Source organism: Macaca mulatta, chromosome 1, assembly GCF_049350105.2.
Source record: "Macaca mulatta isolate MMU2019108-1 chromosome 1, T2T-MMU8v2.0, whole genome shotgun sequence".
In the NCBI taxonomy this organism is placed as follows: domain Eukaryota; kingdom Metazoa; phylum Chordata; class Mammalia; order Primates; family Cercopithecidae; genus Macaca; species Macaca mulatta.
In genome coordinates, this window is record NC_133406.1 from 212295582 (window position 1) to 212312279 (window position 16698).

At 52.1% G+C, this 16698-nt stretch overlaps 1 protein-coding gene and 1 long non-coding RNA gene across 2 annotated transcripts; one reads left to right on the plus strand and one right to left on the minus strand.

Moving 5' to 3' along the window:
- Window positions 1-36: 36 nt before the first annotated feature.
- Window positions 37-13351, plus strand: LOC144334754 (uncharacterized). Its single transcript, XR_013404947.1, has 3 exons — window positions 37-504; window positions 1828-2316; window positions 12572-13351. It is a non-coding gene; the product is annotated as an uncharacterized LOC144334754 (long non-coding RNA).
- On the minus strand, window positions 10069-13352 carry RAB42 (RAB42, member RAS oncogene family). The gene is made up of 2 exons (XM_001115563.5): window positions 13089-13352; window positions 10069-12138 (listed from the first exon to the last, which is right to left on the minus strand). Exons 1-2 carry the CDS (start codon window positions 13319-13321, stop codon window positions 11715-11717), a joined length of 657 nt encoding a protein of 218 aa, XP_001115563.2. The 5' UTR covers window positions 13322-13352; the 3' UTR covers window positions 10069-11714.
- Window positions 13353-16698: the final 3346 nt, after the last annotated feature.

The window sequence follows — 16698 nt, forward strand, 5'->3', positions numbered from 1 at the left end:
ATCCCAGAGGGAGTCAGGACAAGCAAGCCTGGACTGTAGCTCTCTAGCAGCAGGTGGCAGCATCGTTACTCATTTCTGTGTTTGAGAAAAACTCAGGGATTTTCCATCATTTTACTCCAAGGGAGGCCATAATATCAGCAGGAGTTTGAGTCCAGCTTCTCTGCCATAAGAATTGAGTAGGGTGACCTTCTCTCACGGCCCTCAACTGAAGAGGCATCCTTGTTTTGGCAATGTTATGTACCTAAATATCCTTTTTGGGTTTTTTTGGTTTTTGTTTTTTTTATTTTTTTTGAGATGGAGTCTAGCTCTGTCACCCAGGCTAGAAGTGCAGTGGCGCAATCTTGGCTCACTGCCACCTCCGCCTCCTGGGTTCAAGCGATTCTCTTGCCTCAGCTTCCCGAGTAGCTGGGATTACAGGCACCTGCCACCACACCCAGCTAATTTTTGTATTTTTAGTAGAGATGGGGTTTTCACTGTTGGCCAGACAGGTCTCACCCTCCCAAAGTGCTGAGATTACAAGAGTGAGCCACCGCACCCGGCCTAAAAACCCTTTTGACCTGCTCTTCTGGAACTCCTGGAGAAAGCTGTTTATCCCTTTCCCTGAGAAAGGATGGGAGTAAGCGCCTGTTCTCAGGATAGGCGTGTCTGTGCAGGTGCCCATCTCTTCTTAGTTGCTGGTATCTTTGATCCTGGTGTTTTCACCATCGTGCAGAAGAAGCCAGACCCCTTCCAGACCTCAGGGTCATGTCCTTCAGTGGCACCTAACATCATCCCTGTCCTGGGCCCAGCATGGCCCTTGTGGATTGTGAGAGTTCTGTGGGCTCTAGGGAGGATGATTGTCCTACCCAAGGGTCACTAGCACAGGCCCAGCCACCTTGATCTGCTTTGGTCCTCTGCTTCCTGAAGCTTGGCCCAGGATGAGACTCTGCTTTTCAAAACTCCCTCCCACCCTGGGTTAGATCCCGTGTCCCCCTGTTCACAGTCTCACAGATAGACTGAGTGAGCTCCTCAGAGGCTGTGGTAATGTTACCATTGCTCTTGGCTGAAGTTTCAATGCCCCAAAGAGGCAGCCAGCTTCCTTTCCTGTGGTGTCACCTGGTGCTCACCAACAGGTCACTCTTGTGGCCAACCATCAGGATGACGATGTTGAAGGGTTTCACTTTCTCCAGAACCCCCTGATGCCAGTGGTGACACTCATAAAGCATATTCTGTTGGTGATATCAGACACCAAGGGGCCTCCAGCTGGGTTTCAGTAGTAGGACGAGTCACTGACCTTGGCAGCCAAGGAATCTAGAATTAGTTTTGAGATCTCCACTGAGACAGAAGGGAACACAGGAATCGGGAAAGTTTAATGGAAAGAGCTGGGGTAGAATCAAAAGACCCCAGTTCTTGATTTGCGGTATGACAAGTAAGTGGCGTCATCCATCTCAGTCTTGTCCTATCTGCATATTGAGGGGCTCGTTCATTCATTCAGCAAGTATTTATAATCCCATGCCTGGCCTAAGCAGAGGGATACAATGATGAATAAAAACACACAGGTGACTGGGCGCAGTGGCTCAAGCCTGTAATCTCAGCACTTTGGGAGGCCAAGGCAGGTGGATCACTTGAGGTCAGGAGTTCGAGACCAGCCTGGCCGACATGGCAAAACCCTGTGTCTACTAAAAATACAAAAAATTAGCCGGGCAGCTGAGGCAGGAGAATTGCTTGAACCTGGGAGGCGGAGGTTGTAGTGAGCTGAGATTGCACCACTGCACTCCAACCTGGGTGACGGAGCCAGACTTCGTCTCAAAAAAAAAAAAGAGACCCAGGGGACAATCCTGTTATTAGATAAGTGTAAAACTGGCACTGGGACAACGACTTCAAAGGAGAGGTTCACAGGTCTGGGGAAGGGGTCTGGTCAGCTGGGGAGAAATTTTGTTAGAGCCGAGATGTGAGAGATCCAGGTGAAGGGTGTAGGGATCTCTTTCAAGGAGAGAAATTTGCCTGGTGTACAAACCTTAAGGCAGTTGAGTGAGGTAAGCTGGGCCAGGCCATGCAGCACGTTGCAGATCCCAGCAAAGAGTGGCCTGTCAAAAAAGTAACAGGAGCCACTGAGGGATTTCAAGCAGAAGTGTAGTGTGTGCAAAGGCCCACAGGTCTAACAGAGTGTGTCAGTGAGACCAAAGCACAAGGTGCAAAATTAGGAGTGGCTAGAGCTGAGTGGAATGTGAGCATGGAGTGTGGACAGCTCTCGGGCTTAGTAGTATGCGCCTCATCCTGGCTTCTTTTTTTTTTTTTTGAGACAGAGTCTCACACTGTCACCCAGGGTGGAGTGCAGTGGCGCGATCTTGGCTCACTTCTAGCTCCGCCTCCAGGTTCACACCATTCTCCTGCCTCAGCCTCCCAAATAGCTGGGACTACAGGCCCCCATCACCATGCCCGGCTAATTTTTTGTATTTTTAGTAGAGACGGGGTTTCACCGTGTTAGCCAAGAAGGTCTCGATCTCCTGACCACGTGATCTGCCCGCCTCGACCTCCGAAAGTGCTGGGATTACAGGCGTGAGCCACTGTGTCTAGCCCCTGGCTTTTTTTTTTTTTTTTTTTTTAAAGCCTTGGCCAGGTGCCGTAGCTCACACCTGTAATCCCAGCACATTGGGAGGCTGAGGCAAGTAGATCACCTGAGGTCAGGAGTTCGAGACCAACCTGGCCAACATGGCGAAACCCTGTCTCTACTAAAAATACAAAAAATAAGGCCGGGCACGGTGGCTCATGCCTGTAATCCCAGCACTTTTGGAGGCTGAGGTGGGTCGATCACCTGAGGTTGGGAGTTCGAGACCAGCCTGACCAACATAGAGAAACCCAGTCTCTACTAAAAATACAAAATTAGCCGGGCATGATGGCGCATGCCTGTAATCCCAGATAGGAGGCTGAGGCAGGAGAATCACTTGAACCTGGGAGGCAGAGGTTGCAGTGAGCCAAGATTGTGCCACTGTACTCCAGACTGGGTGACAGAGTGAGACTCCATCCCAAAAAGAAAGAAACAGTCTCACTGTCTCACTCTATTACCCAGACTGGAGTGAAGTGATGCGATCTCTGCTCACTACAAGCTTTGCCTCCCGGGTACAAGCGATTCTTGTGCCTCAGCCTCCCGAGTAGCTGGGATTACAGGCACGCCACTACATCCTACTAATTTTTGTATTTTTAGCAGAGACAGGGTTTTATTTTTATTTTTTATTTTTTTTTTTTTTTGAGACGGAGTCTCGCTCTGTCACCCAGGCTGGAGTGCAGTGGCCGGATCTCAGCTCACTGCAAGCTCCGCCTCCCGGGTTCACGCCATTCTCCGGCCTCAGCCTCCCGAGTAGCTGGGACTACAGGCGCCCGCCACCTCGCCCGGCTAGTTTTTTTTTTGTATTTCTTAATAGAGACGGGGTTTCACCGTGTTAGCCAGGATGGTCTCGATCTCCTGACCTCGTGATCCGCCCGTCTCGGCCTCCCAAAGTGCTGGGATTACAGGCTTGAGCCACCGCGCCCGGCCGAGACAGGGTTTTATGATATTGGCCAGGGTGGCCTCAAACTCCTAACCTCAGGTGATTCGCCTGCCTCAGCCTCCCAAAGTGCTGGGATTACAGGTGTGAGCCACCATGCCCAGCCTCCTTTTTTTTTAAAAATTTATTCTTTAAAAACAGAGACCAGGCCGGGCGCGGTGGCTCAAGCCTGTAATCCCAGCACTTTGGGAGGCCGAGACGGGCGGATCACGAGGTCAGGAGATCGAGACCATCCTGGCTAACATGGTGAAACCCCGTCTCTACTAAAAAATACAAAAAACTAGCCGGGCGAGGTGGCGGGCGCCTGTAGTCCCAGCTACTGGGGAGGCTGAGGCAGGAGAATGGCGTAAACCCGGGAGGCGGAGCTTGCAGTGAGCTGAGATCCGGCCACTGCACTCCAGCCTGGGCGGCAGAGCGAGACTCCGTCTCAAAAAAAAAAAAAAAAAAAAAAAAAAAAAAACAGAGACCATTTTGCCATGTTGCCCCAGCTGGTCTCAAAATCCTGGGCTCAAGCAATCTGCTACCACTGCCTCCCACAGTGCTGGGATTATAGGTGTGAGCCACTGTGCCCAGCCCATCCTGGCTCCTTAGGAAGGTACATGGAGCCCTCAGTTCAGTGTCCATGCCTTGCAGGCTGCTGTGTGTTGTGTGTGTGTTGCAGGCTGTAGTGTGGAAGGCCCAGTAGGCTGGCTCCAAGCTTTCCACTTCTCTTCAGTCTGCATAACTTCTTTCTTTCTTTCTTTTTTTTTTTTTTTTTTTTTTTTTTTTGAGACGAGTCTCGCTCTGTCGCCCAGGCTGGAGTGCAGTGGCGCGATCTCGGCTCACTGCAAGCTCCGCCTCCCGGGTTCACGCCATTCTCCTGCCTCAGCCTCCCGAGTAGCTGGGACTACAGGCGCCCACAACCGCGCCCGGCTAATTTTTTGTATTTTTAGTAGAGACGGGGTTTCACCGTGGTCTCGATCTCCTGACCTTGTGATCCGCCCGCCTCGGCCTCCCAAAGTGCTGGGATTACAGGCGTGAGCCACAGCGCCCGGCATAACTTCTTTCTTAACTGTTGGACATTTTTAGGGCTCTGAGAAACATTCCATCAGATGAGGATTCTGATGCTCAAAACAGATAAAAAGTTTGAAAACCACTGCGCACACACACACACACACACACACACACAGCCACTGCACAGCCATTGGGAACCCCTGAAGTTTCAGGTGAAGGAGTGGTGTAACTATGTTTGCATGTTAAAAGCCTCTCTGGCTGCCAGTGTGGAGGGTGGAATTGGAAGCAGGCAGGAGGGATACTAGCTGGAAGTTGCTACAGTTTTTTGGACTAAAGGTTATAAGATTTGAGGCTGGGTGTGGTGGCTTATACCTGTAATCCCAGCACTTGGGGAGGCCAAGGCAGGCGGATCACCTGAGGTCAGGAGTTGGAGACCAGCCTGGCCAACATAGTGAAACCTTGTTTCTACTAAAAATACAAAAATTAGCCAGGCGTGGTGGCATGTGCCTGTAATCTTAGCTACTCGGGAGGCTGATGCGGGAGCATAGCTGGAACCCAGGAGGTAGAGGCTGCAGTGAGCCGAGATCGTACCACTGCACCCCAGTCTGGGCGACAAGAGTGAGACTCCATCTAAAAAAAAAGACTTGAGACATTTTCCCAAGGAGTTAACCAAAAGACAGGGGCAGGGGCTGGCTGTAACAATAGGATGAGTTCCAAGGACACAGAAGGAGCCATCTGGGCCCAGGGAGCCATCCTGGAGAGAATCCCCTGTGCCTGCATGGCTTGAAGCTGGGAGGAGGAAAACAGAGTTAAAATAGGGTCTTATGGCCGGGCGCGGTGGCTCAAGCCTGTAATCTCAGCACTCTGGGAGGCCGAGACAGGCGGATCACGAGGTCAGGAGATCGAGAACATCCTGGCGAACACGGTGAAACCCCGTCTCTACTAAAAAAATGCAAAAAACTAGCCAGGCGAGGTGGTAGGTGCCTGTAGTCCCAGCTACTCGGGAGGCTGAGGCAGGAGAATGGCATAAACCCGGGAGGCAGAGCTTGCAGTGCACTGAGATCCAGCCACTGCACCCCAGCCTGGGCGACAGAGCGAGACTCCGTCTCAAAAAAAAAAAAAAAAAAATAGGGTCTTACAATTACCTGGAGCTACAAAAGAAAGGGCCTTCAGAGGCCATCCAATGTGGCCCTTATTTTACAGATAAGAACGCTGAGATCTGGAGAGGTCGTGTGACCTGTCCAAGGTCACTAGGCAGGCCAGGACTCAGACCTGTACCATTAGTCCAGGGTCCATCCTTCTAAATGGCTTCCAAGGCCCCTTCTCTTGACCCCTCCCTTCCTGGTGGATGAATTCTCTCTTTGGCCCTCAGGGTTGAGGTGGCACCACAGGCGTGTGCCACCACACCTGGCTAAATTTTTGTATTTTTTGGTAGAAACGGGGCTTCACCATGTTAGCCAGTATGGTCTCGATCTCTTGACCTCGTGTTCGACCCACCTTGGCCTCCCAAAGTGCTGGTATTGCAGGTGTGAGCCACCGCGCCTGGCCCATTATCCCCATTTTTTTTTTTTTTTTTTTTTTTTTTGAGACGGAGTCTTGCTCTGTCGCCGGGGCTGGAGTACAGTGGCCGGATCTCAGCTCACTGCAAGCTCCGCCTCCCGGGTTTACGCCATTCTCCTGCCTCAGCCTCCCAAGTACCTGGGACTACAGGCGCCCGCCACCTCGCCCGGCTAGTTTTTTTGTATTTTTTTAGTAGAGACGGGGTTTCACCGTGTTAGCCAGGATGGTCTCGATCTCCTGACCTCGTGATCCGCCCGTCTCGGCCTCCCAAAGTGCTGGGATTACAGGCTTGAGCCACCGCACCCGGCCTCATTATCCCCATTTTTAAGCCACTGAGGCTTAGAAAGATGAAGTGAGTCGGTCAGGGTCCCACTGTTAGTGGAACTGAGATTCAAACCAGGTTTGACAGCAAAGTCTGCCCTATTTTTGGCAGCTGGGATAATGTGGTTAAAAGGAGGTGATGTCGGCCGGGCGCGGTGGCTCAAGCCTGTAATCCCAGCACTTTGGGAGGCCGAGACAGGCGGATCACGAGGTCAGGAGATCGAGACCATCCTGGCTAACACAGTGAAACCCCGTCTCTACTAAAAATACAAAAACTTAGCCGGGCGAGGTGGCAGGCGCCTGTAGTCCCAGCTACTCGGGAGGCTGAGACAGGAGAATGGCGTAAGCCCGGGAGGCGGAGCTTGCAGTGAGCTGAGATCCAGACACTGCACTCCAGCCTGGGTGACAGAGCGAGACTCCGTCTCAAAAAAAAAAAAAAAAAAAAAGGAGGTGATGTCTACCTGAGTGTTGCAGGCAGATCAGATAACACAGGGAGAGAGAGCTGGGACTTTCCTGGCACAGAAAACAGCATATGCGAAGTCCACAGCCGCAACTGGTTCAGAATTTGGCCGCCTGGGCCAATGGTTAGTGATGATGCAGCTGGCTCCAGGTGATGAAAGGCTTAGACTAGAGCGAAAGGATTTGGATTTTATGCTGTAGGTGTGGGGCCATAGGAGGATTCGAGAAGGGAGGCGGCCAGGCCAAAACTGTCCTTTAAAAAGATCCCTCTGGGTCGAAGTGGATGCTGAATTACAGAAGACCTTGGAGGTCTGAGACTCAAAAGGAGTGGCACAATGTACACTGGTGTCCTCTGCCTTTCCTGTAGCCTGGGCACAGGCTTTCCTGTAGGTTGGGCTCGCTCTGCTTGTGCAGGCACACACCCATCAAAGCCACTTACAGCCTCTGAGATTTTGCTACACTGAGGGGGATGGTGAGGGCAGGACTGGAGCGCTGAAGTTTGAGAAAGGACCCACCCCGGGGCTGGCCTGAGGCGGCGGACAAGATTATTGGAGCTGGCCTGGATTCACCAGTTTAGCCACATGAGTTTCTCTGTCTTGGAGCTGAGGTCTATGAAATGGACAAGATCAGCCCAACCTTACAGTGTTGCTGTGGGTTTAATAATAAGCCTCGGCTGGGCGCAGTGGCTCAAGCCTGTAATCCCAGCACTTTGGGAGGCCGAGACGGACGGATCACGAGGTCAAGAGATCGAGACCATCCTGGCTAACACAGTGAAACCCCGTCTCTACTAAAAAATACAAAAAACTAGCCGGGCGAGGTGGCGGGCGCCTGTAGTCCCAACTACTCGGGAGGCTGAGGCAGGAGAATGGCGTAAACCCGGGAGGCGGAGCTTGCAGTGAGTGAGCTGAGATCCAGCCACTGCACCCCAGCCTGGGCCACAGAGCAAGACTCCGCCTCAAAAAAAAAAAAAAAAAAAAATAAGCCTCCGATAGACCAGGCACGGTGGCTCACGCCTCTAATCCCAGCACTTTGGGAGGCCAAGGCAGGCGGATAACCTGAGGTCGGGAGTTCAAGACCAGCCTGACCAACATGGAGAAACCCCGTCTCTACTAAAAATACAAAATTAGCCGGGCATGGTGGTGCATGCCTATAATCCCAGCTACTGGGGAGGCTGAGGCAGAAGGATCGCTTGAACCCAGGAGGCGGAGGTTGCGGTGAGCAGAGATCGCACCATTGCACTCCAGCCTGGGCAACAAGAGCAAAACTCCGTCTCAAAAAAAAACAGAAAGAAAAGAAAACTGATGAAGCAGCCGGGCGCGATGGCTCATGCCTGTAATCCCAGCACTTTGGGAGGCTGAGGCGGGCAGAGTACCTCAGGTCAGGAGTTTGAGACCAGCCTGGCCAACATGGTAAAACCCTGTCTCTACTGAAAATACAAAAATTAGTCTGGTGTGGTGGCACGTACCTGTAGTCCTACCTTCTTGGGAGGCTGAGGCAGGAGAATCGTTTGAATCTGGGAGGCAGAGGTTGCAGTGAGCTGAAATCGCCCCACTGTACTGCAGCCTGGGTGACACAGCGAGACTCTGTCTCAAAAAAAAAAAAAAAAAAAAAATTGATGAAGGAGACCAGGTGCAGTGGCTCACACCTGTAATCCCAGCATTTTGGGAGGCTGAGGCAGGAGGATTGATTGAGGCCAGGAGTGTGAGACCAGCCTTGGCAACATAGTGACACCCTGTCTCTGCAAACAATTTAAAAGTTAGCTTGGTGAAGCGCACCTGTAGTCCTAGCTACTTGGGAAGCTGAGGTGGGAGGATCACTTGAGCCCAGGAGGTCAACACTGCAGTGAGGTATGATTGCACCACTGCACGCACTCCAGCCTGGGCAACAGAGCAAGACCCTGTATCTTTAAAAAAAAGAAAAAAAACACTGATGAAGGAATGAAAAGACGCCCTAAAGCAAATCATTTTCCCCTCCTGGCCCCAGCTTTCTTATCTGTGAAATGGGGATGACTGTGCCAACCTCACCACGTCACAAGGATGAATAAGGATGTTTTAAAAAGAAGAGGCAGATCTTTTGCAACAACGTGGATGGAACTGGAATTGTAAATGAAAAAAGCCAGGCACAGAAAGACAAATTTCTCACATTCTCACTTACTTGTGGGAGCTAAAAATTAAAACAATTGAACTCATGGAGATAGAGTAGAATGATGGTGACCAGAGGCTGGCAAGGGTAGTGGTAGGGGAAAGTGGGTATGGCTAATGGGTACAAAAACATATTTTAATTTTATTTTTATTTATTCATTTTTTGAGATGGAGTCTCGCTCTATCGCCCAGGCTGGAGTGTGGTGGCGCGGTCTCAGCTCACTGCAGCCTCTGCCTCCCAGGTTCCAGTGATTCTCCTGCCTCAGACTCTGGGGTAGCTGGGATTACAGGCATATGCCACCACATCCAGCTAATTTTTGTGTTTTTAGTAGAGACGGGGTTTCACCATGTTGGCCAGGCTGGTCTCGAACTCCTGACCTCAGGTGATCCGCCCACCTCGGCTCTCAGAGTGCTGGGATTACAGGCGTGAGCCACCGCGTCACGCCAAAAATGTAGTTAAATAGAATGAATAAGATCTAACATTTGATAGCACAACAGGGTGACTATAGTCAACAGTAATTTATTGTACATTTAGAAATAAAAAAGTATAACTGGATTGTTTGTAATACAAATAAAATATAAATGTCTGAGGTAATGGATATTCCCCACCCCCCACAAAATAAAACAGGTGAATTTTTATGGGTCAAAAAAAAAAAAGGCAGGACCAAGTGCACAGGAAGACCCCTCAGCCCCGTCTCCATGGGGAGGAAGCTAAGAAATTCACTGTGATTGAAAACCTTCTAAGAACCATAGGAAGGAGGGATTATCAGTCTCATGTTACTGACTAAGGAGGAAACCGAGGCTCAAGGAGGTTTGAACTCCCGACCTCAAGTGAACTGCCTGCCTAGGCCTCCCAAAGTGCTGGGATTACAGGCATGAGCCACTGCACCCAACAAAGTGGCTGTGCTTTTTGCTACAGCACAATGATACCCACTAAGCCCTACATCTGCTGAGATTTGGCCTAACATAAACAGCGTCTCTTCCGTGAAGCCTTCCCTAATTGCTCCCAGGACATTCCCTGCCTAGCAGTTCCCGTTGTAGGTCAGGTTATCAGGAGGCAGATTCTGAGATGGAGACGAGTGTGCAGATGTTTATTAGGGGATATTCTTGAGATGGATACATCTGTTTTGGGGAAGAAAAGGAAGCAGGATTGGGCATGGGGTTAACTTGGCTATGATGTCACAATATTGTCCTCAATGAAGCCTACAGAGACTGATAAAGTTAGGTTTGACTTTCAGAGTTGTCCAGAGCTGGGACAAGAGGGAAAGGCCTTTAAGGCCCCCCAGTAGATGGACATTGGATACGGGCTGCCCTGAAGGGAGGGCCTTTCCCAGAGAGTGGGGCAAGCTGAAGTCCATCATCCAGTGGCACTCCAGCACTGGGGAGAGGGTTGATGGGTTCCCCAGCCAGGAAGGGGGATCTTGGTGGCTCATCACAGTGGCCACTGTGTGCCCAACATATTTGCTACACATTCATGTTCATCCCAGCCTCTAACATCCATTTTCAGCCCCTGGGCCTAGGGTGGGGGCATTGGCTGGCAACCCTGGATTTGATGTCACATATTAATCCCATGCCCAGAATCATTTTAGCCTGAGGACATAAGGAGCCTCCAAGCCAAGCTCCCCCTGGAATTCCCCACACCTGCCTTAGCCCATACAGCAGCTTCCTGATGCTGGCTTCTCGTGTCTGAGCCCAGGAATGCTGCCAGAGTGGCCACATCACAGCCAAGAAAGACGGGAGTGGGAATGAGAGCTTTTGTCATTCAATTCATAGCATGGCAGGCTCTGGGTGAGCACATCCTGTCCACTATCTCATTCATGGTCACCACCTCCTTGCAAGGTGGGATCTTTTATGAGCCCCATCGACAGATAAGGACACTGAGGTTCAAAGACAGGAAGTTGCACATCTGGTCTCTCAGGCCTTTCTTTTCCTGTCTCTCTCTTTTTTTTTTGAAACAGAGTCTCACTCTGTCGCCCAGGCTGGAGTGCAGTGGCACAGTCTTGACTCACTGCAATCTCTGCCTCCTGGGTTCAAGCAATTCTCCTGCCTTAGCCTCCTGAGTAGCTGGGATTACAGGCATGTGCCACCACGCCTGGCTAATTTTTGTATTTTTAATAGAGACGGGGTTTCACCATATTGGCCAGGCTGGTCTTGAACTCCTGACCTCAGGTGATCCGCCATCCTTGGCCTCTGAAAATGCTAAGATTACAGGCGTGAGCCACCGCGCCCGGCCATCAGACCTTTCTTTTTTTTTTTTTTTTGACGCGGAGTCTTGCTCTGTGCCCCAGGCTGGAGTGCAGTGGCGCGATCTCGGCTCACTGCAAGCTCCGCTCCCCCGGGTTCACGCCATTCTCCTGCCTCAGCCTCCCGAGTAGCTGGGACTACAGGCGCCCGCCACCTCGCCCGGCTAATTTTCTTGTATTTTTAGTAGAGACGGGGTTTCACCGTGTTAGCCAGGATGGTCTCGATCTCCTGACCTCATGATCCGCCCGTCTCGGCCTCCCAAAGTGCTGGGACTACAGGCTTGAGCCACCGCACCCGGCCCAGACCTTTCTTTTCTGTAGAAAGCCTTGACTCCAAAATCCAGGAAGCATGACTGTGTCAGGATACTGTTTATATGAATCCTCTGTCATTTGTCCTCCAGAGAGATACTAACACTCCCCATCCCACCAGGTGAGCTGAGTCTGGGACTGCTTTAACCCTTTCTTTCCTAGAGTTAACACTGGCATGGGCCTGGGTGCTGCTTCCTGCTGGGGGACCTGGGGATTTGGGTCTTGTGGATGAGCCGGACACCCCCGCAGCCCTCTTCTAGCTTGATGTCCCCCTGCTGCAGGGCCTGCTGGATAGCATCAGCGAGAATGTCAAAGGCCAGGTCCACATTGCAGTTGTTTTTAACCGAGGTCTCCACGAAGGCCATGCCCAGGGAGGCAGCCAGCTCCTCGGCCTCTTGGGCTGAGACACAACGGGTGCTCTGCAGGTCACTCTTGTGGCCAACCAGCAGGAAGATGACCTTGTCTGGGCCCTGAGTGGCCATGACCTCCTGGTGCCAGTCTTGGATGTGTTCAAAGGACTTCCTGTTTGTCACATCAAAGACCAGCAGGACACCCACCACGTTCCGGTAAAAGGACCTGGTGATGCACCTGGGGAGGCAGAGAGGTAAGCTGGGAGAGACTGATGCCTTCATGACACCCCCAGAGGCAGGACCTCCTCCCCCTGGGATCCATAGAATGCTTCACACCCCAGCAGGGCTCACTTCACGCGGCCCTGTGGTTCTCTGCCTCGGTGTCTGTGTCTCCCCTAACAGTCTGGGAGTTGGCCAGGCGCGGTGGCTCATACCAGTAATTCCAGCACTTTGGGAGGCGGAGGTGGGTGGATCATGAGGTCAGGAAATCGAGACCATCCTGGCTAACACGGTGAAACCCTGTCTCTAGTAATACTAAACTACAAAAAAATTCGCCGGGCGTGGTGGAGGGCACCTGTAGTTCTAGCTACTTGGGAGGCTGAGGCAGGAGAATGGCGTGAACCCGGGAGGCGGAGCTTGCAGAGAGCCGAGATCGCGCCACTGCACTCCAGCCTGGGCGACAGAGCGAGACTCCATCTCAAAAAAATAAATACATAAAAGTCCGGGTGCTTCCCAGTTAGGGTGCAAGCGTAACTCGAATCCCTCATTCCTGGAGGAGGCCTGGTGCTGCCCTGACCTAGGTTTTCGTTTCTCCGTTCTCTTTCTGGCAAACTCCTGCGGATCCTTCAAGGTCAACACAAACTCCTCTCCCTTCCACATCTCCTCGACACTTCCTGCTCTGTTCTGAGCTCTCAGCGCCCGGGGCCAGTATCACTTATCTCTCCAGAGTCCAGAGCTCAAAACCAGGGATGTTCCTGGGCTCTGGGACTCGGCCCACCCCGCGGTGTTCGTGGGGAAAATGACTCCGAGCAGGGGAGGGTCTGGACCCAGGGGACCAGACGGGACCCAGGGCAGAGACCTCGCCCTCCGCTTGACCTCTAAGTTGGCCTCTACGGGGGTTGCCGTGGCCGAGCGCACTGGCACCAAGTCCCCCACCAGGAGTCCCTCCCGCGCCCTGGCTACCCGCACCTGAAGCGCTCGTGGCCCGCGGTGTCCCAGAGCTGCAGCTTGACCCGCGGCCCGGCCCGCAGCTGCAGCGCGCGGCGGTAGCACTCCGCGCCCACAGTGGGCTCAGGCTCGGGCTCGGGCTCCGGGGCGCCAGGCGCGCCCGCCACGTAACTCCTCAGCAACGACGTCTTGCCCACCGCCGCGTCCCCCAGCAGCGCAACCCGAAATTGGTAGCGGTAGCCCTCGCCCTCCATGGCCCCGTCCGCCGCCCCGCCGCCCCGCGGCCGTTTTGTCCGCGCCCCGCCCCCGCCCCTGCCGCGCACCGCCCCTTGCTCCCGGCGCCCAACCACCGCCCCTGGCGGGGCACCGAGGTGGTCGGACCGAGAGGAAACTCCTGGCCAAGTTTCTCTCTCTCGAAGCCTCAGTTCTCTCCTCTGTAAAAGGGCGCTAATGATGACCCCTACTTCACAGGCTAAAGGGACTAAACTAGATGAAGTGGGGAGGGTCCTCACTCATTCCTTCATCTCCAGCCCCACCCCCTTACCCGCTCCACCCCGCCCGCCGTGGGTTCCCTAGTTGGCCCCCACCCCTCTGCTGGACCCGGGAAGGCCACTCGGGAAGTGAGTGGTTTGTAGATGCTCCCTCTCCACCCAGAAGCCCTTTCCTGGAGCCCTCATTAGCCCTGGCCTGGGGCCTCTAGTTCAATGTTCAGGTTCAACATTCAACAGCACCCACGGCTTCCTCCAATGCCTGTCTGAGTTGGACACCAGGGCCCCAGAAGGAACTTGGGCACAGTCTGGTTGAGGAGGCAGGACAGACACAGACAACTGCAATTCTAAAGGGAGTGCAGTTGGCCTGTGGATTTGACAGCTAATATGTATGAGGCCAAAGGTCAGTTCATGTTTTGTGGACAGCAACCCTTTGATAGGGCCATGGGAGTGCCCCTCTTAGTGCTGAGAAGACTGAGGCTCAGAGGCACGGCTTGTCCCAGGTCACACAGCGGAGTTGGGACTCACATCCAGGTTTGTCTCATCCTTCGTCACCCATTTGATACCACAAAAGGGGACAAAGCAGGTCCCACGAGCACTAAGACACTGGTTGAGTTTTGTTTGGGTGAGGGGCTAGGGTGAGGCAGCACACGAGCCTCCAAAGTTTACTCCACCCTTTCCAGGCTGGCATTCTGGAAACCCAGGGCACTGAGGCTGGAGGTCCAGTTGCTCCAGACAACTCTAGTCTCTCTAGTCTTTTATTTCTTTATTTATTTATTTTTAGATGGAGCCTCACTCTGTTGCCCAGGCTAGAGTGCAGTGGCAGGATCTCAGCTCACTGCAACCTCTACCTCCTGGGTCCAAGCTATCCTCCCAACTCAGCCCCCCAAGTAGCTGGGATTACAGGCACAACGCCCAGCTAATTTTTGTATTTTTAGTAGAGACAGGGTTTCACCATGTTAGTCAAGGTGGTCTTGAACTCCTGACTTCAAGTGATCTGCCCGCCTCCATCTCCCAAAGCGCTGGGATTATATGTGTGAACCACCATGTCCGGCCCACATGTATTTCTGACCACCTCTAATGTCAGTCTCTCTCCTAGGCTGCAGGCTCCTTGAGGGCAGGGGTGATGATTATATCCTCAGGGCCTAACTCAGCGCTTGGCATAAAGTAGAAACTCAAGGCGCAGTGGCTCACATCTGTAATCCCAGCACTTTTGGAGGCTAAGGCGGGTGGATCACTTCAGGTCAGGGGTTCAAGACCAGTCTGGCCAACATGGTGAAACTCTGTTTTTACTAAAAATACAAAAATTAGCCGGGCATGGTGGCACGTGCCTATAATCCCATCTACTTGGGAGGCTGAGGCAGGAGAATCGCTTGAACCCGGGAGGTGGAGCTTGCAGTGAGCCAAGATCGCATCACTGCACTCTAGCCTGGGTGACAGAGCGAGACTCTGTCTCAAATAACAATAATAATAATAAGCTCAGTAAATATTTATAGCTAGATGAATTAATGAAAGTGGATAAGTGCTGTTCATTCACCCATCCATTCATTCAGTCAAACACCATGATGGAGCTGGACTTAGGAAGCCAAAGGGTCAGAGAAGCCCATCCCAGCTGATGTTGAAGCTGGGTCTCCAAGGATAAGCGGGATCTGGGAAGGTCAAGGAGAAAGGAGACTCTAGAGAGGCATGAAGCAGCTGGAAATGCAGTCTGACCCCAGCTCTCCCTGAGGACTTTCCGGTCAGCCCACGTGGGCAATGCACTGTCAGCATCTGGCTTCTTGAACTTCCTCCCTCTCCCTGCTCCTACTGTGGGCTGGGATCATGTGTCTGCCTCTGACTGCAGTTAAATCCAGATGTCAGCTGACCTCTGCCACAGATTCACTGTATAACCTGGGGTAAGTTATTTCCTTTCCCTAATCCCTGCTTCCTCTTCTGCTAAATCAGGCAAATCATGGTACCTACCTCAGGGTAGTTCTGGAGGAGCGGTGTGACACAGCAGTTAAGGTTATCTGCATTTGCATTAGAACAGATCTGGGTTGCGCCGGGCGCCGTGGCTCAGGCCTGTAATCCCAGCGCTTTGGGAGGCTGAGGTGGGTGGATCAGGAGGTCACAACCATCCTGGCCAACATGGTGAAACCCCGTGTCTACTAAAAATATAAAAATTAGCTGGGCGTGATGGCACGCGCCTGGAGTCTTCTGGTTTTTTGACAGCTTTATTGAGGAATAATTGACACATAATAAACTGCACAAGCCTGGGCAACAAAGCAAGACTTCATCTCAAAAAAAAACAAAAAGTTTAATAATTTTAATTTTAATTTTTTTTTTTTGAGACGGTGTCTCGCTCTTGTCGCCCAGGCTGGAGTGTAATGGCTCCATCTTGGCTCACTTCGAACCTCCGCTTCCTGGGTTCAAATGATTCTCCTGCCCCAGCCTCCCAAGTAGCTGGGATTACAGGCGCCCGCCACCATGACCAGCTATTTTTTGTATTTTTAGTAGAGACGGGTTTTCATCATGTTGGCTAGGCTGGACTTGAACTCCTGACCTCAGGTCATCCACCCCCCCTTGGCCTCCCAAAGTGCTGGAATTACAGGTGTGAGCCACCATGCCTGGCCTAATTATTAAGCTTTTAGAGCATAAACTACAAAAGAAAAAACTGGCATATTAGACTTCGTAAAAATTAAAAACTTTTAGCAGGCTGGCTGACAAGTGGAGACCAGACTGTCGGGAGCAACAGCAGGATCTGGGAGATAGGAGACTATTGCTATCATCTGGGTCAAGGATTAGGGTAATATCAGTGGAAGGGGTAAGAAACAGATTATTGATACATTTTAAAGGTAGAGCACACAGGAGTTGCTGATGGCTTGGACACCTGATGTTAGAGAAAGAGAGGAGTCCAGGACCACAGGGCATGCCCACCCACGACCTGCTAAAGTAGTACCTACTTTTTAAAGTGTAAGCAAGGAAAGTTGGCCTGCACCTGTAGTCCCATCTACCTGGGAGGCTGGGGTGGGAGAATTGCTTGAGCCCAGTTGGTCGAGGCTGCAATGAGCCTTGATCAGGCCACTGCATTCCAGCCTGGGCAACAGAACAAGACCCTGTCTCAAAGAAAAAAGTGTATGTAAGAATAAAAATTAAGCGGAGCG